Here is a 22,073-nt window from a genome sequence, read left to right as displayed (position 1 = left end):
CAGTGGTCCATTGGAGGATGGCAACATTGGCCTTTTTTTTAAAGTTTCTTTACGGCACTCACCGAGGGCTGGCTCCACCTCGATAGGTCCCGACTCTTGGGATTCTTCGCTCAGGCCAAACACATTGACAGCTTGGACCCGGAAGACATAGGTCTCACCAAGTGTCAGGCCGTGCACCACAAACCTGAAAAGAGGTTGTTTATTAGAGGATCTGACATAAAAAAACTGAGAAAGCATCCATAACTAGGATATGTGACACAGTAGTATATGAAACCTGTTGAGTTTGAAGGGTTTGTGGTTGCAGGGAAACCAATCCTTGCTGCCAACCACGCGGCCATCCAGGTAGTATCCCATCAATCCTTTCTGCCCGTGCTTGGGCGCTTCCCACTGCACAAACACTGATGACTTGGTGCTCCGGGTGGCGACGGGTTGTCCAGGAGCAGAAGGCACTCCTGTTTGTTGGAACAGACACAAAGAAATTTTCAGTAATAGACCATCTAAAATGTCATTGTTTTTCCTGTGTTTACCTTCATGGCTACCTTCCAGCTTGGCGCTCTCAGCTGCATCCAGAGCCGTGATTCTATCAGAGGGTCTGGAGGCCCTGCTGATGCCTGCACTGTTCACGGCGCGGACCCGGAAGCGGTAAGAATGGCCCTCCTTCAGACCGTGAACCTGGTATTTGCACACCTTCACTGGGGCGTCGTTACACTGGACCCACGAGTCGCTCTGTGTCTCACATCTGCAGAATAATATAAAGGAGAAACTCAAGGAGGGCAAAAACTTGAGTTCCTAAAAAATGTCAGTGAAAATTAATGAATAAATATCAGTGAACTGCTGGATTCAAACAATCACTATAACTATTGATGATGGGAACATAGACCATATGCCTTATTCTACCCACCTATCAACAAAGTAGCCTGTGATGGCTGCCTCATTGACAGTATTGGGAGGTTTCCAGGCGACTAGGACATAGTCGGAATTGATATCGTAAGCCTTGACGCTCATGGGCGCCCCGGGGGCCCCAGCCACTGGGGGCGTGGCATCTAGAGGACAAAGAATAAATGCAATTACGAATTAAAAGTGTTCTCCCTCACCAAAAAAAGAGAATTTTATCATTCAGGATCATCACATGAAATACTCAAATGCTAAATCACTAGCAAATGCAACCTGAAACAAAGAGGTAGGCGCAGTGCTCAGAAGTGCCATCCTTAGTGTAGACACGGATTGTGTAGAGACCCTCATCATCCTTAGCCAAGTGGGGTAACACTAGGCGGGCGACTCCGGCACCCACTGACATGTCTACCAGGGGGCCGGGTGTCAAAAGTTTATCTGGAAAAAAAACAGAAGATGTGCTTAACACCACTTTTATGAGGGAATTGAATATGCTGACATAACGTTCAGAAATGTTAAAGTGGAGGAGGGCCTCACCATCTCGGTACCACTCAACCAAGGGGGGCAGGTTGGGAAGATCTGGGATAACCACCAGGGAACACAGCAGGCTGGCCGACTCGCCCTCCACGCCGAAGGTGACCGGGAAGCAATGCACCAGGTTCACCTCCAGTTTGCTGAAGTGGCTTCCACTCAGACGGGGGACTGTAATTATGGGATAAATGTTTGTACAATGGTTGTAGAATATTGATTGTTTATTGTAGGTATAGTTGTTGAATGTTTTGTAAAAATGCTAATGTTGAATGTGTGGCGTTTCCTCTTACCTAGGCCGATTTGGCTTGACCATCCACCACTACCTGCACCTAAATAGACATGACAGATGCAAGCATTGTGATGTCATCGTTCTACAACTAATTAAACTAGACTTGGTACAATAGAAATTATGAGGACTTACTCCTGACAGTGACTGTGGCTGCGCTAGTGGCTGTTCCGTGGGCGTTGGTGGCCACGGCACTGTAGTCTGCAGTGTCGTTCACTGCGCACCTGAAGAAAAGACAACATTGTGAAAAAATTGTTGAAATATTGGGTAATTGTTGCTCAAGACTGCCATAACAAATGATTAGTCCTGGGACTTGAGTGAGCACATTGTGAAATACGTAATTGCATGACATATTGGAATAATTACAAATGACTTAATATGAGTAGGACAGAGAAAGCTAATTTTCAAGTGCAAAATTTGTGGGGAAAAGAAAGCATGATAATACAGTTCATAACTATTAGTTGTTGTGGAATAGTGAGATTTAAGGAGACATCATTGTAAATTTTCAAGAACATGATAGAATTCAGTAGATTTTGGCAGATTTTTTTTTTTAGGGCGTTATAAAGTAATTTTAGAATATTATACTATATGATGATTTGGAACAATAATAGATCTGTGAAAGGACTTTGCAATGGAACATTTTAGACTAACATTTGTGGAATCATTATGGAATCTTAAAAGACCGAGAGCTGTAGTTAAATATGGACGTTTGGGTGAGGAATAGAAAAGGAAATGTGACCTTTCCTGTGCTCACAAACTATTTTAAAGGCTCCGCTTTCTAACGCACTAGCGTCTCCTTGAGCACCCCATGCTGATAAAAGAAGGGTCCGCCTTGTATAATTCTCATATAATGTGCTTAAATAATCACATAATTGTGGTAGAACAATTACCCTGACATTGCCCTGACCACCCCACATCATATTGACTAAAAGTGGGCTTGACTTTACCCGGAAAGAAAGCCAGCAAAGAGTTTGAGGCTCCAATGACGCAAAGGTCAGCACAGTTTGAAACAGCTGAAGAGTCTTGAAGGAGACCAACGGGCTGGCCCGGGCCCCCCCTCCTCCATTCCTTCTCTTCGCTACGACACCCTTCAAACATTTCACCCCACTGGCTAAAAAGCCCCCTAGCACATTGTTAACATAGAAGCTCAGTACTCGGCTTTATCTCATAACGCCGTGCTGATTTTTTCCCTCTTCAAACAACACTGGGAACACGTGTCGTTAGGGATGAGCTCAAGTTAACCTGCAGCTCAAACTCAATTTATTTAGGGGCCCCTAGAGTTTAGACGTTGGGACATTCTCCACATGACTAACACACGTTACAGTAAGTACATGATTAGGTAACCACTTTATTTCCTTCTATATAAACTATCTTTCGTCCAATTGTATTTTCTGGATGGACAACACAATGTAAACAATGACAAAGGCAGGAGGACTAACTTCCATGTGGCACATTAAAACTTTTTCAGCTGGTAAAGACACTGAGATTTAGCATTATTGATGTATAAGCATAATGAAGGTTGCTTAAAGTGAACACATAACTGCTTAATGTTATTGTCTGTGTTTGTACTGCCTTACCTGCTAATTATCAAACTGTGAACTCCATACTTGCTTTCAATCTTGTACTTTCCCGGAGCACTCACAGGGTTCACTGGGACGCCTCCTTTATACCTGCAAACAAATTTTAAGAAATGAGCTAGCCACCCAATAATACTAAAATTATGATATGCAATAATTGTAAACAAGTAGAATGATGAGGAATAATTCTAATAATTGTAAGGCTATGTAGAACCTTAAAATAAAAATAATTGCACAGACATCAGGCAATATTATGTCATGTCTTGTAGAATAATGCTAAATTACTGAATAATTGGGAAAAATTGACACTGTTATAACTGTATAAGGTTGTGGAATAGGTGAGAATCATAAAAAAGTGTTGAATAATCTTGTAGAGCAATATTATTACCCTAAACATCTTAGAACAATGTAAAGTGATCTATTGGGCAATGAATGTGAGATGGGAATTTTCTTATTTGTAGTGACCATTTGACAATGGGCATGGGGGTCCCCAACACAGTGCAGAAGAGCTTGACAGCCATCTTCTCCCACACAGTGTGAGGTCTCAGAGCCACAATGAAATCGGGCAGACGGGGAATCTCCTCCAACAAATCCACTTTCCTGTACATCTTCTCCTTCACCTGACGTACAAGACAGACACTTTAAGTAAGAATATCACCGATTGCGATCTCAGAACGAAGTCGGCTGTGACTCCTTGCCTCTTTCTCAATGGCCAGATTCTCCACTTGAGCTTTAGTGGAAAACCTGATCCTTTGGATTTCTTCCTGGATAGCAGCTAAGCCCTTTTCCACCTTTTTGCTCACACGCTGATACTCTTCAATCCCTTCTGTCTCTTCCCTAGTCCTACAAAAATAATCACATAAATACAAAACAAGAATAAAACAACACAAGTATTGCAAGAAAAGTCTAAGCAAATTTGTCCAGCACAATTCAACTCAATAAGAAAGCAAAGTCATATAATTGGAATTTTAATCTGTATGGCCAATCATGAATAACGTGTTTTAGCCTTGATTTTTAAGAGCTAACGTTTTTGCATACTCTTCAGATTGTGAACTTGTTCCAGAAGTGAACATATTAACTAAGGTTTTGAACAAATTGCATCTAACTCACAAAGGTCTGGGCTGGGAAGATTATTTCTATGTGGTCATAGTGCTTCGGCCAATGGGGAAATACTAAGTGGACAGTCATGGGGGAGGTGTTCTGGTTGAATTAAATCATGGAAATATTGAACTGGTTGACAGAGATGAAATCATCATTGGTTTTTAAAGTTGTACTTCAGGCTTTTTGGATTGCTGACTTCCTTCCAAAATGAAAAAAATCAAAATGACTGGTGGGGTCAGCTGGGTATTTGCTTACACCTCAGAATAGCCCGACATGTGTCATCCTCACCTCTGCCGGAACACCGGGACGGTGTACTCTGGTTCCGCCATCGCCTCTGTGGCTGTGGCTGTGGCCTGCACTTGACTCTTTGACTTGGAACTTGTTTTCCTGCTGCTGCCAGGGAAGCAAAAAAGTTAATTTTTGGCTCTACATATTGTTTTTCAAACATCATGGTCCTCACACCTGACCAGATTATAGCATGGAACTATTATGGACTGCTGTGGAGTCACTAAAAAATCTGAAATAACTATGGAATGTTGTGAACCATTCATTCATTTGCGTATCTCCACAAAGGTCGATTGACAGTATCAATACAATGCATGCTTTGGGGATGCGGGGATCCAGAAAATACCCAAGGAAAATCCAGAAAAAGACATGCAAATTCCACATAGGAAGGATGGAACTCAAGAGTGAGGGAATTCAGATTTGTTTTTCTTGTTGTCCATAAAATTTGAGCTACAATTTGGTAGTTGACACTTTTGCCAGCCCTTTTGTGTCATTTTAGATGGACAGTTTTTACTTTTGATTGTAGCTCAAATTCAAAGTACAAACTTATGGTATTTTCTCACATATAAGCCGCCTCCACATATAAGCCGTACCCTTAAAATTGCCTTTAAATGATTGTGAAAAGCCTCTGCTTCACTTCAAGAGCATCTTTTTTTCACAGAACCTTATTCATTGGCAGCCATTGATGCCGATTGAACTGGCTGACAAAGAAAGCTCGTGGTTCAGGGTCATTGACAGCGATGGATATCTAATTTGTGAGAACTAGGCTGTGATCATTGGCCCGATTTGAATGGAATGGATTTCAATCGCCGTCAATGAGTTCAATTGCAGCCTGGAGCCATATTGTCAATACGTCCACTGAAAATTAGGCAGCATTCTTTCGTACCTTTGCGTCGTCTGCACAGAGACGACGCGTTTGGTGCTGTACTGACAAGCAAAATCACTTTTCACTTGGCTGCTGCGCTTCCGCTTAAACCAAGGAATTACATTGGAAGCCATGATGGGCTCACTGGAAGGGAAGTAGACCTTGGCTGTGACCAAGGTAGATGGAAAGGAAAGCAAAGGGAAGGAACCAAACGTGTTAGCCATCATATCACCGCACCATTGCCGATTTAACTTAGAACAACAATGATTTTTGCCTATTTTACTCCAAGTTTTATGAAATATAGCAACATTTTTGAAAGATTCAGCATCAAAAATGTATATCTTTAGGAAATGCACAACAATCCCAAGAAGCCAGAGTATGTACAAACAACATAAAGACAAGCCATTTTCTATTAAAGTCGACCAAAGTCTGAAAACTCAATTTATAAACATCATTTTCTGTTAAATTTCCAAGGCTGGATTCCCTTAGAGCCATACAAAGGCATAAATACAGATAACATTGGCTGGAAAATGCAATTTTCCATTATTTTGTCCATAACAAAAGAGTGAATTGTTTTTTTTTTCTGTTACAGATTTCAGCCAACTGCGAGCATTATTATGGGTAGAGCCTAGTGAAAAAATCTGGCAGCATTCTGGAGCACAGGCTCTGAAAATGTTTGGCTGAAGGACCTTACAGTGCTAGTGCTAGACTATGAATAGCTTGCAACCATCAGTTGTGATTGGATAAGTTGAAGGAGGAATAGAAATGAGTCATTAACACTGCAAACTCTTTCAATGCAATGTCAACAGGCTTATCTACATACTATAGTAAAGATGGGTTTTTTTCTCCCCCTTGTGATAAAACAATGTACTTGTGTATACTGATTTTTGTAAGTGTTGGCATAGAATAACATTGTATGAAAATGATTGTGGTGAAGGTGACTTACTGAGTTTTGGATTCTCAATAAAATCTTTAAAATTGCTAATTTGTTTTGATTAGTAAAAAGCAGAAGAAACAACCAATTTTTTTAAAATGGGATTTTTAAGATTCTTAAACTTTACAGCAAATTAATTTGTATTTATAGGTGTTTTACAAGTGGTCAGTTTGACGCACCATTTTACAAAGGATTAAAGTCTCAAAATTGAGTGATCCATTTAGTATGAGGTTGTTTTAACTGTTTAAAATTTAAGAAATATATTGTGAATATCTAATCAGCCAAAAAAGTAAAATAAAGAAGACACTAATATTTCTAAACCAATATTTTTTAGGAACCTAATTTTAAAAAAAGGAACAGAAATTGTGAATACATTTCATAATAAACTAGAAAACCCAATAATGTTATTTTGTTTCTCACCTGAAAACATGCAATTCAAACATTTATTGCGAGACAGGTGTCAGCAATTGACAAATAGACTTCTATTTATAGTCTATTTTTTCTTATCTGTTTAAATTGCAATGTCAACAAGAGGGTTAGTGGTACATCTATGATAATTACAGGCCGACACAAAAGTGAGCACTTACCCCCGAGAGACTAAAAGAGTGCAAAGCAACGGCAGCGTTGGAGCGGACGGACAGATGCGGCTTGGGAAATGCTTTGCTGATGGGAAGAAAACATTAGCGACATTAGCCCGACACCGGTCGGGGGGCATGGCGATCCCCTTCCACCCCATGTATGGACGTGCCTGCAACTATATATAGCATTTTCTTCCAAATTCTACACCTTTTCCACATGCAGCATCTCAACTGAAACCATCTTTTTAACTATTTAATTCATTCTTTGAGCCATGATTTATCCCAACCAAGAAAAAACATCCATTTCTCAATGCAATATTTTTTACTGGGTAGTTATTCATTAAAGAAAATCTATATAATGTGATAATTAAACATTGCCAAGTGGAGTTTTAAAACTAAATGTGTGCAGGTAAGGTGTTTTTAAGAGGAAGGTATTGAAATAATTTAGTATTTGGAAGTGAATGGCAAATGACGGATGAAACCTTTTTAGGGTCCTGGAAGTGAAGAAGGGGGGTTTGTCGTCCTTGGCTGCACACTTGTGGACAGCAGTCAGTTATTTTTAAACCTTTGAGACACATGAACACTCCTCAAGTCGAACTGTACAAGTACAAGAGAGAAACTCAACTTTCAAGTACACACATAGAAAAGCGGAACAAAAACAGGCTTTGTCAGACCCATTGGAATTATTTGTCCTTATTCAGTCCCTAATGTCAATTTAACCACAACTTTTGTGACAATATGTGGACAGATCTCATTGTGATTGGAAAGAAAAGACATAATAAAGAAGCTTTACACAAAATGAGAAAGGAATTCTGTTGTTTTTGAGGCGAATTTGCTGAATTTAAGTTCAGTAATAGACATTTAAGGAAGTTCATGTTAAGAATGTTAATTGAAAATCTAGTTTGGGTGTCTTGGAGTAAAATACAATGTTTACAATTTGATCTATGAATTGCCATTTGGGTTTTTTTGATATTTTTTTTCCAAATTATATTACATTATAGGGCAAGTGACTATTTTGGTCATCAGAAAAATATCACATAATTAGTAATGGTAATTTTAAAAATATTATTTTATAACATAATCACATATTTTTATAATCGAATACTTTCATGGACCAAATTAAATTGAAGAAAATAAAATGAATAAAATCAGAAATACTTACCAGGGCTCACTGGTTTGCATCGTATAGTGAATTTGATGATCTTTGCCCTTGTGTTGGTCCAAAATCAAACTCCAAATTATGTTGGGCAGAAACTTGCTGCTATCTAGTGGTGAGCATTGCACATATGGAAATCAGAATGGAATGACGTCCTATTTGTTCGGGGTTAGAGAATAAAAGAGATTACTGGAGCGTGATAATGTGCCAAGCAGCGAGTTGCAAAAGCTCAAATATGCACACTTGAGTGGCATGAAAGGTCTTTTAATAATATCCCATTCAGTCAAATTGGAATAATGTATGAAGATATTCGCCTTGTAATTGATGGAGCTGTTTTTGTTGGGTGGAAATATACATTATTTTCAATATGAAGTGAAATATCTTTATTTGAATAAGTAGATTTCAACTATTCTTGAAGAAAAGATTAATTTTGCATTGTGCTAAACAGAAAATAGCAAGATGTCATCTGCCAATTTCGTTGAATTACAAGTTATTTAGCTTTGCAATCTATTTCCTGAATTGCTGATGTATTTACTCATACAATTAAGGAAGTTAAAATTTTTGCAGACTTTAGTATAACAGGAAACCCATGAATATCTTGAGGAAAAGTCTCAGCTTTATGGCCCTCATTTTTTTGTAAGAAAATGCACATAATGGTGTGGTTTTATTTTAGCTTTTAGTATTACTATTATTATTTAGAGATGGCTCAAGAACCTACTATTTAAATGACGCTTCTTCGTATTATTTTGTCCTTTTATTACTGTATAATTTATTGCACTTTAGCAATATAGTACTACTCTTATCATTTCATGTCTCTTAGTATGTTTACAAAGTTGCAATATAAAAAAGCTCTTAGTGATAAATAGCAAGGACAAAAATGTGCAAAAATGCTGACTATTCTTAACGGCAGTTTGCAATATGTTATCTATATATTTAAACAAATACGAGGTCATTCTTATAAGAGCTGATACTGTGTCTTTTGCTTCTGCAAATTTGGAATTTCTCCATCGTAGGCCCAACAAAGGCCTATTCTTTTCTCCTCTTCTATTCATTTGAGTACAAAAAGGTCTTTTGGGGGAAGGTCACTCTTAAGCAGCCATGACAGTGGACAGGAGTGTAGTGCTATCCCTCAGGCCCCTTCGTCTTTCACTTTTAAGTTGGTAGGGGGGGAGGGGAGATGGTGAGTATGTTTGCATGTGTTACAGATCGTGGCAAATAAGAGGGAAGCTAAGCCTTAGTGTTGGCTTACGTCAGAGGGTTTGCATGCCACTGACTCAGCGTCATGTTAATACATACCACGTCATGATGTAAGCCGGGGAATGGGGGGGGGGGTTGTTCGTGACTGTAATGCTAAGGTATTGAGATTAACTTGCGAGAAAGTAAAGTAAATCAATGGCGGAAATGATTGGGAGTGCTGATGGTAAAGGTTATCCAGGGTGTGTAGTTTTATTTCAAGGAGTGGACTGTTTGCGCACTTTATTAGAGTGACACTTGATTACTGGTTGGCGTTTTGTCATCTTGTACTTACAATAGCAAAGGGACTTTTCTAACTTTTTGGGAGGGAAATGAAAATATGCTGCTATTGGTTGGCATATGCATTTAAAAATAAATAAATCCTGCTTTAGAAAAAGGGTTTTGCTTCAAGGATTTTGGTTAAAAACAAAATTGATCAATAAGATACACAGCCTTGAAGGAGAGAACAGTTCTAGCCAAATGCAATTTCTCTCTAGAATATTTTTTTGTTTTTAATTTTACCCTGAAGATAAAAAAAGGTGGTAGTCGAGCCAATTTCCAAGTAGTTAGAAACCTCCAAAAACATGCACAATAGTAAATGCTTAATTGGTCTCATAAATTACACTAATAAAGAGAAATAGCATCCTAGAAAGAGTTGAAATCCAACAACAGAGTTTTTCACCGTATTAAATATCAATTCTGATATCCCTGACATATAGATAATCCATCTTTAACTGTTTTAAGACATGTGCCACTATTCATCCTAATTATGGGTGTTAATATGATGTGGAGTTTTAGTATGAGCTATTTGCATTTGAACTTCTCCGCTCTCCATCAAGCCATCATAGGCTACACTTCGCATGATGCGGCAGTTAGCGCGATGATGATGACGTGATGTGGTGGCATCCCTGCTCGCCTGCACGTCCACCCCTGGCTGCCATGGCAACGTGAACGACATGCCAGCCGCGAAAGCAATAAGGGTGGTGCTTTATCTTTCAGATGCAGTTTCCACTTCCCTGACAGAGGCCCCCTCTCAACACCCCCCGCCGTCAACTACAACTATTGGTTCCGCCCCTTCCTGCGGTCCTTGCTGTCGTTTCTACTCAGCCAATCGAAATGATGCTTTACACACAGATGAGCTGGACTGTGTTGGGATGGTGCATTATATTCGAAACTAAAAAAGTTGATTTAAAGAGTACATTTCTAAATGGATGGAAGCCAGCGAATAAAAATCAAAAAACAGTTTGTCAGAATCCTGACTTCAAAATGAGAATGACACTTAATTCTGATTGTAAAGTGGCAACTATGCCTTTTCACTATGCAAATATACCGTGTCAGCAAGCAATGTACCCAGATAGTCAAACTGTCAATGACATCTACACAGAATCTTGAATTTAGTGCATACTTTTTGGGCACACTGTCCACTTTGGAGAAATTTTAGACTTTTAAATGCGCCCTATATGAGTATGTTGTATTTTTTATCACTTAATAAGGGGACTTGCAATCATCAATAATGGGGAAATTGCCCCAGTTTGACATCTATGCTATCCCATCCAACAAAGGTCAATACGCAGACTACAAGGTTAAAGGGTTGAAGTTCTCACATGTAAAAAAAAATAATAAAAAAATATGTACGCACTTCCTCTTGACAAGAACAAGCTCTTAAGGGTCAACCTTTGCCCCTGAAAGGGTTAAAATAAAGACATCAATCAGTACTTTTCCAGGCTCTCCTCTCTTCCTGCTTCCCAGCACGTCCAATGGGCTCATCCAATCAGGAGGACGGACGGGGGCAGGCTACGGTGGGAGCGCCATTCCGTGTCCGAGTCGCTACACGTCGGGAGGGGACGCGCTCAAAAGCTGTCTCCCCTCCTCTCTCCCACCCTTCCCGCACCCGCTCCCTCGCGCCTGTGCGTCTGATAGTCGCACACTAAGCAGGCACGACCGCCGCTGCCGACCTTTCTCTTCTCTTCCCCCAGCTAGCCAAAGCCAGCCAGCCTCGCCCACCGGAACGGCACATCCGTACTTGGGGGGAATAAAGCAAGTGGTTTTGCAGTTTCTTCTTGACAAGAAGGAAGGAAGGCAAGCAGGATGATTGCGGCTCAGCTGCTAGCCTACTACTTCACCGAGTTGAAAGATGATCAACTCAAAAAGGTAAGATCGGCTTAAAAGGGAGGTGGCGAAACGCTACTCGCGTCTTGTGAGGCAGCCATGTTACTCGTTGGGTGGGTAGTGGAGAGGATGCATGGGGGTGGGTTTGGAAGGAGAAGCGGGGGAGGAAGAAGACGACGAGGAGGATGGACGGCAAGAGGAGAGGTTAGCGGGGTGTCCTTGACATGGACGGCTCCATGACAGCTCCCACAGGTGTCACCCCCTACTTCCGAATTCGATCAGTCCACCATACAAAAAAACGTTTATCCCTGAAATGTGACCTTGCACAAATGGTGGTGGGGTGGTGGCTAGTTGTGGTGCTAACGTGCTTGTTCGACGTTTGATGATGACAGACCGGCTTCACGGATGTAGGGTTGCGTTGAGGGGCGGGGGGCGTTTTTTTACGAGTTAAAGTGAGGAGGGGAGGAGGGGTGATGTGACGTCACCGTGCTGTAGAGGCACGTGCATGGAAAGGAAGTCGTGAGGGAAGAAGGCCACTGGTCAAACTGCATTTTTTTCTCCTATTGTACATTCCATTTCACAATTTTTTGACTTTCATGAGTAAAACAATGTATTATACACTTATGCAACATTTTCACTTATTGGTGACTGTTTTATAAATAAGGGAAAATGTACTAATACATTCAAAACCATTACACATTTAGAAAATAGTATTAAAATACATTGTAGAAATGTGTAATTCATAATTGTTTTTGAGACCTGAAAAACACATAGTATAAATCACAATTTGTGTTATATTAATGTTTAGTAAACAAATCTGGCCTACATGACCCAAAATGTAATATATATGTGGATTCCAGGTCTGTTATATCAATTCTAAATATTAATTACATTATTTTCCCCCATTGTTTTTATCATTTTATATATCTATGAAATATCTATGACGAAACTGAGGTAATGTCACGGTTGTTAATTAGAAAGGCTTCAATTAATTTTTTTTTCTTTCCCTGTATTTTACAGAAAGGAACAGTTATACTAAAACATCACATGATGGATTTTCAAAGAAAACCTTAATTCCAATTTGGGAATGGTTACTTGCTAGTGTCACATTATCAAATGTCTGGAATGCAATGTTAATGAGCGTCTAATAATAGTGACACACCAAAGGTCACCACCTTGACCAACAAATGTCTGCTTGTGGTCCAAGTTTGACAACATCAACAAGAAAATGCCTTAAGTGTACATTGACTGGACAACCCATTGATGCTTACATTGTTTTGTTATGCTTATTTTTAGTCCTAAAAATCCTTCATGTGTTCGATTTAGTTAGTGCGACAGTGTGAAAATTAGATATGCTTTTTTCCAATAGATATATTGATTGTCCTTAGGGGAATCATTCACAGACAATATAATATATTTATAATATTAGTATAACCAATGTTGCTTTTGTATCTCCAGATTGACAAGTACCTCTTCTCCATGCGATTGTCGGACGAGACGTTGAAGGACATCATGAACCGCTTCCGTCGAGAGATGGAGGACGGCCTTGGTCATGGCACCAATCCCACCGCCACTGTCAAGATGTTGCCCACCTTCGTCAGGTCCATCCCTGATGGATCAGGTAACAGGGGAAAACATGTTTGATTATATTGTCATATTGAGTTTCAGGAGGAAATAAATATGGAGGAGATGGGCAATTCTAGGCTGGGAACCAACAAAAAACAAAAAAAAAAACATGTAAGACATTAGATTTGCAAAATAGAGGAAGGAAATTTTGTGGTAAAAGCGAAGAGTAATGTAATGTTTATTGTGGTACTTGTGAATGTAATTAAGGGGAATAAGCTCAAAAGTGGAAAGAATACATACTGATTATTCATTTTAAGGGAGCTGAATCTCATTTTAATGTTGAGGAAGTTAAGTGGGAGGAGTTGAGTTTTGGTCACAGGGCAAGCAAGTGATATCAAATTCAAGGTAGCAATATAGTGGTTCGTGGCTTGCCTGATGCAATGGATTGCAAGATAGTTATTGGCAAATGAACAGGACTTTAGGAAATTGTGGTTGTCGTTTCAAAGAACCAAGATTGTACAGTCTATAGTTGTAGCACGTACTCTGGCCTACTGTGTGCACCCAGTTTAAAGTTAAGTTGTAGTATTGTCATTAAGATCTCAACTAGCAAAGCACTAGAGGGAGCTTTTGTACTACCAGTAACACGTTTAACAAAAAAAAAACAGCATCCTTTGAATTGACAATCAAATTCCCATCTTAACCAACTGTAATATTTTTCATTGAAATAAAACAAGACAAACAAAATTATACAATTCAGGACCTTCATAAAAATTAACATTTAGCATTTGTTTTCCCTTAATGTTCATTTTAGACAATGTTTATTAGAAAAGTGACAAACAAATATCACTCACACTTGTCTCCTCCTTGTCTTTGCCAGCAGAGACCGCCTGACGTTATTATAAAAATAGCTTCAGATTGCATTAGCTTCAGAAGACACGCAAAGGGCAAAGTTGACAAACTATTAACAAACATTTAACAAACATCACAAACACAACACGGGAAATAGTTAACATGGTCTTGTAACATATTCTCCATTGAAAGAGATGTTGAAGCATTATGATTATTTAGCCCACATTAAAAAAACTGTTATTTGTTTACCTCTGATTGCTGATGAAACATATTTTGTTTACTATTTTGATAGAAAAGGGGGATTTCATAGCACTGGACCTCGGAGGATCAAACTTTCGGATTCTAAGAGTCAAGGTAACCCAGGATAAAAAGCAACCGGTCCAAATGGAGAGCCAGGTCTATGAGACCCCTGATGACATTATTCACGGGAGTGGGACTCAGGTAAACTCATACTTTTATCAGATAACACTGTGTACTTACATCCTCAAGTCTCATTAGTTACGGGTTTTAAACTAGGGGTTACAGCTGATTACTAGGATTATTTTTCATTTTTATCTATCTATTCTATTTTTGAGCTATAACGGACAATTTTCACCATGATCGCTTTAGTATGAAAGTGGCAAAGTCGTACATTGCGTTCTAAACACAGATATACATTTCCAAGAGCTAGGAAAATACTGTGAAATGTACTTTGGGTGATATAGAAAGACATCCTGTATTCATCACCTTCCAATTACAAAGTACATACAGTGACCAAACACAAGGGTAGCCTTGTGTACTACTACATAAATCCGATGTGAAGCGGAAAGTACTGTGGTACTCCTCAGGAACTTGGAGATAAATTCTCATCAAAAGAAGAATGGAGTCCCACTTAAAGTTATGTCAGCTCCATCGATGACCTTTTTGAACTAATAGACAACAGCTGAGAGTCACGTCGTAATGCGATCGTGGCGCTGGCTGCTGGCTCATGGAATGGATTGGCAGTGGTCAACAAACACAGATGCTCTTTCATGAAACTGCAGCTGTGTTTAACATGTAACATGATACACAAGCCATTTCATAAACAAATGATTCATTTCACAGCAGAGTGTATTCGTCACATATCGTAACTTTTGGGAAGTATTGCAGCACCTGTCTGCGGTTGAATTTTAGTAAAAGTGCCATGTCAGATGTGTGAAGACTGATAAAATGCTAGGACTGATTAAAAATAGTTGGAAAATATGAAAAATGTGTCTTGGTTTGTGTCCACAGCTCTTTGACCATGTCGCGGAATGCCTTGGTGACTTCATGGAGAAACAAAAGATTAAAGACAAGAAGCTTCCTGTTGGATTCACCTTCTCATTTCCATGTGCTCAAAGCAAACTGGATGAGGTAACATGATTGTGCAGAGTCTAAATGTTCTGGATATATGAGAGGGGAATTTATTATGAATTTTATGTCAAGCTACAAAGCCAACAATGCGAACCTGCCTGACTAATTCATACAATCCACTTACAGGCTGTCTTGGTGACATGGACGAAGAAGTTCAAGGCCAGTGGCGTAGAAGGCATGGATGTTGTTAAACTCCTCAATAAAGCCATAAAGAAACGGGGGGTAGGTTCCGCCGATCCAAAATTGATAGAAGGCAGTTAAGTACTTTACAGCTAAACCTATTTGTTGGTTTGCCAGGACTATGAGGCTGACATTATGGCAGTAGTGAATGACACAGTGGGGACCATGATGACGTGTGGATTTGACGATCAGCGCTGCGAAGTGGGCATCATCATTGGTAAATGTAGCAAAAAAACTGAAGCAACAAATGAAACAATATGGTAAAATTTTGTCAAAAACAATGCGACAGAACTGCACTCAAAGTAAACCAGTTGGGTAGTTAATTTATTGCTATTTAGCTAACACCCTAAGTAGAATAATTTTTCATTGGGTGACTAATTCCTAAGTGAGTTAGATAGGTTAGAACTTTATTTCATCCCGTATTCAGGAAATTTCGTGGTTGCAGTAGCAAGCACAGACAGAGAAGACATTGTAGACCTAGTTAAAAAAACTGGAGCCACTCAGGAAGTCCACGAGTAAAATATGAGCCGACCACTATATTTAAAAAGTCAAACTCTTTTAGTGTGCAGTGGACTGCATTGGCATATTATTGCTCTAAAAAGTTTTTGGACATCATGAAGGTGACGCTGTCTACTTGATCTGCTTCCAGGAACAGGAACCAATGCCTGCTACATGGAGGAAATGCGTCACATCGACCAAGTGGAAGGCGACGAGGGTCGAATGTGCATCAACACCGAGTGGGGTGCATTTGGGGACGATGGCTTATTGGAGGACCTCCGCACCGAGTTTGACCGTGAAATCGACAGGGGTTCTCTCAACCCAGGAAAGCAACTGTTAGTGTCGTTCACTCTAGTGCCACTGCCACATTTTTTGAAGGAAAATAAGAATTGAACCCCTAACGGTGTTATGTCTCCACTCAGTTTTGAGAAGATGGCCAGTGGCATGTACATGGGAGAGCTGGTGAGACTCATTCTGGTCAAGATGGCCAAAGAGGGTCTTCTTTTTGAAGGACGCATAACCCCTGAGCTCCTGACAAGGGGAAAGATTGAGACCAAGCATGTCTCTGCCATTGAGAAGTGAGTGAAACATCATTTGAATTTAGAACAGACAACATACCTTAAAGTCATTCAATATAAAGTGTATTGATCAATCTTAACCTGCAGGTAGGTATTCTACAAAATAGATTTGGTTTAAAAAATAAATACAAAGTAAATAAACAATTTTTGGCCAAAACATTGACCCTAATGCTTCTTCCACCAGGAGCAAAGAAGGGCTAAAAAAGTGCATGGAAATCCTAACAAGGCTTGGGGTGGAGCCATCTGATGAAGACTGCCTGGCTGTGCAACATGTATGCACCATTGTGTCATTCCGTTCAGCAAATCTCATTGCTGCTACCCTGGGGGGCATCCTCTCTCGCCTGAAAGAGAACAAGGGTGTAGCTCGCCTGCGTACCACCGTGGGCATTGACGGTTCCCTATACAAGATGCATCCTCAGTAAGCAAAAGAATCCTAACCTAATATCAGAATGTGAACATCACTTGTACTATGACAAAAGCTCAATAGACCCTAGGATTGACTCAACCAAAGATGAAAGATGGAACTAAGAATTTGTATTTGTGACTAGGTATGCCCGTCGCTTGCACAAGATGGTTCGCCGTTTGGTGCCAGATTCGGATGTCCGTTTCATGCTGTCTGAGAGCGGGAGTTCCAAGGGCGCCGCCATGGTAACGGCCGTTGCATACCGCCTGACGGAGCAGGCCCGACACATCCAGCAGACACTGGCTGAGTTTCGGCTGAGCAATCCCCAGCTGTTGGAGGTCAAGCAACGTATGCGGGTGGAAATTGAAAGGGGACTCAAGAAGGAAACACACCAGGAGGCCACGGTTAAAATGTTACCCACATATGTCCGAAGTACACCAGATGGATCAGGTGAGGAATGGGGTTAAAAATATTCACTTGGTTGTATTTCACATTTGAAGGGTCAAAAGGGACTCCAAAAGCAAGATGGAAGAGATTTAAAAATGGAATTCTCCAAAATGTATTCTCTTGAAATTTCAAGTGACGTCAATAATGCTTAGAAATGTTTTTCTTGATTATTGCGGTCTAGAAAATGGAGATTTCCTCGCGCTGGACTTGGGTGGGACGAACTTCCGGGTACTTCTGGTAAAGATTCGCAGTGGAAAACGGCGTTCAGTGGAGATGCACAATAAAATCTACGCCATTCCTATTGAAGTTATGCAGGGTACAGGAGAAGAGGTAAGACATTAACCATTGTCTTTTCCCTGCCACAATTGGTATATAGTTTTATGAACTGATTTTTTATTTTACTGCTTTTTTATGATTCCTCTTCAGCTCTTTGACCACATTGTCCACTGCATCTCGGATTTCCTGGACTACATGGGCATGAAGAGTGCTCGTTTGCCTCTAGGTTTCACCTTCTCCTTCCCTTGCCATCAAACTAGCCTGGATGCAGTAAGTTCTCCAGAAATTTTATACAATTACTGTGCTAAATCAGCAAGTTTGTTGATTGATATCCAACTTTTATTTTTTCATATGAATAACAATGTTTTGTGTTTGCCAGGGAATACTTGTGACTTGGACCAAAGGCTTCAAAGCCACCGACTGCGAGGGGGAAGATGTAGTTGAGCTTTTGAGGGAAGCCATCAAGCGGAAAGAGGTAATTTAACTGGGATAAATCATTTTATATCATGTCAATTTTTTTACCAACTTGTTTACAGCACCAGTTTTCCTTCTTTTTTATGTATATAATGTCCCCTACAACAGCTACATAAAACACAAACCCTACAGTCAACCATATCTTAATCATTCCCAGCATTCCTTGGACTGAACATGGACAATTCTTCTCACTGTACGTTAACCTATGACATCACCATTCATGGGCTAATAAGACTTTTACCCTTTTAGATGGAGGACCCAGTAAGTATTCAGTGACTGTTAGTGCTTAAGGGCCAGGTAACACAGTACCAGAGCCACCAACCAATGCTAGTGACTACTGTTTTGCTAGCCTGACCTAACACAAAAACGCCAATCGATGTTGGAGTCTGCAGTGTTGCGTCTTTCTAACTGGCAACAAAGTGGTCTACTGGGGAGATTGGGTGCATTTTGTCCAGTGTGATGTGCAAGCATTGTGTAGTTTTGATGGTCTTCCAAGGTTGAATGGGGTTAGGAATTTGTGTCTACATTATGTTGTACAGTAACAAATATTTACCAACATATAAGCTAACGCATGCTTTCCAGGTTAAAGTTGGAGGAAAAAAAATGGATGATCGCATTACATGGCAGTTCATGTAGCATATTTTATGCTTATATTTTTCCTGTTTTAGGAGTTTGAGCTGGATGTGGTTGCAATCGTCAATGACACAGTGGGGACCATGATGACCTGTGCTTATGAGGAGCCCACCTGTGAGGTGGGTCTTATTGCAGGTAAATTTTCAAGGACATTCCAACAGTCCATCTTGAAAGTTACTTTATGATCAAATATTGGAAGAAAAGTAGTGAACAAGTGATTATTATCACTACGACGTAACAAAACGGTGACCTGGCGGCTGAGTGGTTAGTGCAATGGCCTCACAGTGGGAGACCTGGGTTCAAATCCATGTCGGTCCACCTGTGTGGAGTTTGCATGTTCTCCATGGGCCTGTGTGGGTCTTCTCCGGGTACTCTGGTTTCCTCCCGTATTCCAGAGACATGCGTAATAGGGTGATTGGATACCCTAAATTGCCCCTAGGTATGAGTGTGAGGGTGAATGGTTGTTTGTCTTCTTGTGCCCTGTGATTGGCTGGCCACCAATTCAGTATGGAATAGATAGGAAGTGAGATGAGACTATGTAACAAGTGATTTGGGTTCCCCTCAGGGACGGGAAGCAATGCCTGCTACATGGAGGAGATGCGGAACATTGAGATTGTTGGGGGTAACGAAGGCCGGATGTGCGTCAACATGGAATGGGGAGCATTTGGAGACAATGGCTGCCTGGATGACATCAGGACCCAGTATGACCAGGCGGTAGATGAAAACTCACTCAATGAAGGCAAACAAAGGTCAGAGTGCTTTTTTAGGATCTGCGAGTACTTTCACAACAACAACAATATTTTCTAATATTTTTTTTTCTTCAGATATGAAAAGATGTGCAGTGGCATGTACCTGGGAGAGATTGTCAGACAGATTCTGATTGATCTCACCAAACGTGGATACCTTTTCCGGGGACAAATCTCTGAAACGCTCAAGACTAGAGGGATCTTTGAGACTAAATTCTTGTCTCAGATCGAAAGGTGAGTCACCTGTATATACTGTTAGTCTTTAACATAAATTCATTTGAATTTAGACATCAGGAATTTGGGATTCATTCTTAAGACCAGACAAGATGTATACTGTAGGGATGGCAGTTCTGCACAAAATCACAGAAGTACCAACTTAGTTTTGATGGTTTGGACTTGGTCTTGGCTCCCTAAGATCTGGTATTGACTTGGTCCAACCCACTTAACAAGCAATCACCTCCATTCACATATATTGAATATATTTGAAGAAATATCCATCTAATGCAAAGACTCCAAAACACAGACATTCACAGTTACTTGTAAAAAATAGGAGTTGATCTGTAATGCACAGTCAAACAGTTTGAGGTTTAACCCGTCACCTCTGGCCACAGCTGTAAGGGATCGAGTGACTCTCCCGCTGTTGTCTTCAACTTGTCACCCTCCTCTTAACCCTAACTTTTACACCCCCCTTCTATAATTCCAGCGATCGTCTGGCACTGCTGCAAGTCAGGGCCATTCTGCAGCAGCTGGGCTTGGACAGCACCTGCGATGACAGTATCATCGTCAAGGAGGTGTGTGGCACCGTGTCACGCCGTGCCGCTCAGATCTGTGGGGCTGGCATGGCAGCGGTGGTGGACAAGATCCGAGAGAATCGGAAACTCGACCACCTGGATGTGACGGTGGGCGTTGATGGAACGCTGTACAAGCTTCACCCACAGTAAGACTCTCTGTTTAACGATACAACAATCCCACTATCCAACAATCCAAATTGATGCTTGATTTTAAAAGTCGGGGCTCGGACGTTTGGTCGCCGGTCTTTTGGTCCCTTTTAGTCGCCGGTCAAATGGTGACCGAGGGTTTACTGTTTAAACCAGCTCTCAAAATTAAATTCATTTAATATCTAAGAGAGAGAGTTTAATATCTAATTACTGTTTAATATCCAAGTACTGTTTAATATCCAAGTATCTTTCTCGTTTTCAGCTTTTCACGGATCTTCCAGCAAACAGTGAAGGATCTCTCCCCGAAATGCAACGTCAATTTCCTACTGTCAGAGGACGGCAGTGGCAAGGGAGCCGCCCTAATCACAGCAGTCGGCTGCCGTCAGAGAGAACAAGAAGCTCTGCAGCACTGAATCCCTCGCGCAAAGTACGGAAGACACCAGTCGCTGCTCCATCGCTACCGTTCATTCACTCCTTCTCATCCCCAACAGCCGTGACTCTCCTTCCCCAATCACCACCTGACAGACAGGGTGGTTTCGCAACAAACACCCAAAGCTCTGCATATTTATTTTTTCTGCACCAGCAGGTGTCTTGTGTTTATACATTTTCCTCTGTCGCCTGTTGTCGTCTCAAGTCTGTCGGTGAGTTTATTCATGCATTGCTAATTTTATTTTTATATTGGAAGAAAATATGACTATTTATATTGCCAAGGCCACTTAGTGAGACAGAAGGATTTAGACTACAGAGATATGGAAAAAAAATATATAAATAGATGTACACACAAGATTATGATGGGCAAAGGTATTTTCCAATGTACGTTTCCCAAAATGTTGAGGGTTTAATGCCAAGTCACGGCTGTGCTATTCCTTCCCATGATGTCATACTAAACCAGTAGCCAGGTATTTGGGACTCTTGTTATGGTGACAATTGATTATTTAACTTCCCTAAAGACTTTGCTAAAGAACAGTAAATTGTATAAAAAGTCCTAAAACACTCAACAGTTTGATATGTGCTTCCAAAATATTTCAAACTACACCAAAAATTAAAGAAAATCACTCACCGTTTATTTACAATCAATGTGAAATCACACCAAAAAACCCTTTTTAAGCAAGAGTTGTTTTATAAGGTCACTTTCCTTGAGATATGAGGATTAATGATTATAACTCGCAACTTGCACATTTGACTTGATCTGATCTCTGCTTTCTGACTGCTGGTGTACATCTATTTTGTTGTTGTTGTCACGCGTCCAGGTAACAGGCGACAATTGTTAGTCTTTGCTTAGAACTCATTTGTGAACTACTATGCTTTGTTGTTGTAATGTATCCTGCATCAGCTCAGACCGGGAAAGTTGGAGTACTACTGCTGCAAGCGCTTTTGTCTATTTTGTGCGAAAAGTGTGTGTGTGTGCGCGTGTGTGTGTGTGTCGGACCTGTACGCTTTCAATGTCTAAAAGCTGTGTGGAGACTGCATGCCTTACACACAGTCAAAAGGGAGAAAAGAATTGTGATGCGTTTTGTTCCACACAGAAGTCAGTTCATGATTAAATTCTATTTTGTTGTTGAACAAAG

General features: G+C 40.5%; 2 protein-coding genes across 2 annotated transcripts in view; one reads left to right on the top strand and one right to left on the bottom strand.

Moving 5' to 3' along the window:
* The window catches only part of myom2a (myomesin 2a), a 17,966-nt gene extending 6,030 nt beyond the window's left edge, over positions 1-11,936 (bottom strand). The window contains exons 1-17 of the mRNA XM_077718525.1: positions 11,077-11,936; positions 8,211-8,359; positions 7,531-7,645; positions 7,058-7,133; positions 5,558-5,702; positions 4,675-4,779; positions 3,984-4,128; positions 3,751-3,905; positions 3,286-3,378; positions 1,844-1,932; positions 1,713-1,751; positions 1,429-1,593; positions 1,168-1,329; positions 902-1,043; positions 540-739; positions 275-452; positions 63-184 (exon numbers count right to left, since the gene is read on the bottom strand). Coding sequence (XP_077574651.1) covers positions 63-184; positions 275-452; positions 540-739; positions 902-1,043; positions 1,168-1,329; positions 1,429-1,593; positions 1,713-1,751; positions 1,844-1,932; positions 3,286-3,378; positions 3,751-3,905; positions 3,984-4,128; positions 4,675-4,779; positions 5,558-5,670 — 1,708 coding nt within the window. The 5' untranslated portion in view covers positions 5,671-5,702; positions 7,058-7,133; positions 7,531-7,645; positions 8,211-8,359; positions 11,077-11,936. The remainder of the gene's footprint in view (positions 1-62; positions 185-274; positions 453-539; positions 740-901; positions 1,044-1,167; positions 1,330-1,428; positions 1,594-1,712; positions 1,752-1,843; positions 1,933-3,285; positions 3,379-3,750; positions 3,906-3,983; positions 4,129-4,674; positions 4,780-5,557; positions 5,703-7,057; positions 7,134-7,530; positions 7,646-8,210; positions 8,360-11,076) is intronic.
* On the top strand, positions 11,241-22,073 carry LOC144197638 (hexokinase-1-like). The gene is made up of 18 exons (XM_077718136.1): positions 11,241-11,588; positions 13,005-13,167; positions 14,254-14,402; positions 15,213-15,332; positions 15,459-15,554; positions 15,630-15,729; positions 16,162-16,345; positions 16,433-16,588; positions 16,773-17,006; positions 17,137-17,441; positions 17,620-17,768; positions 17,865-17,984; positions 18,094-18,189; positions 18,857-18,956; positions 19,387-19,570; positions 19,646-19,801; positions 20,271-20,504; positions 20,768-22,073. Exons 1-18 carry the CDS (start codon positions 11,526-11,528, stop codon positions 20,916-20,918), a joined length of 2,760 nt encoding a protein of 919 aa, XP_077574262.1. The 5' UTR covers positions 11,241-11,525; the 3' UTR covers positions 20,919-22,073.

This window comes from Stigmatopora nigra, chromosome 6 (assembly GCF_051989575.1).
Source record: "Stigmatopora nigra isolate UIUO_SnigA chromosome 6, RoL_Snig_1.1, whole genome shotgun sequence".
In the NCBI taxonomy this organism is placed as follows: domain Eukaryota; kingdom Metazoa; phylum Chordata; class Actinopteri; order Syngnathiformes; family Syngnathidae; genus Stigmatopora; species Stigmatopora nigra.
This window is presented reverse-complemented; position numbering and strand designations above follow the sequence as displayed.

Bases quoted from the DNA above. Each gene is read 5' to 3' on its own strand.
- LOC144197638 (XM_077718136.1), top strand. From the start codon at position 11,526: ATGATTGCGGCTCAGCTGCTAGCCTACTACTTCACCGAGTTGAAAGAT. The intron at 17,007-17,136 runs GTAAGCAAAAGA...ATTTGTGACTAG, and splicing joins CTATACAAGATGCATCCTCA to GTATGCCCGTCGCTTGCACA. The intron at 20,505-20,767 runs GTAAGACTCTCT...TCTCGTTTTCAG, and splicing joins CTGTACAAGCTTCACCCACA to CTTTTCACGGATCTTCCAGC.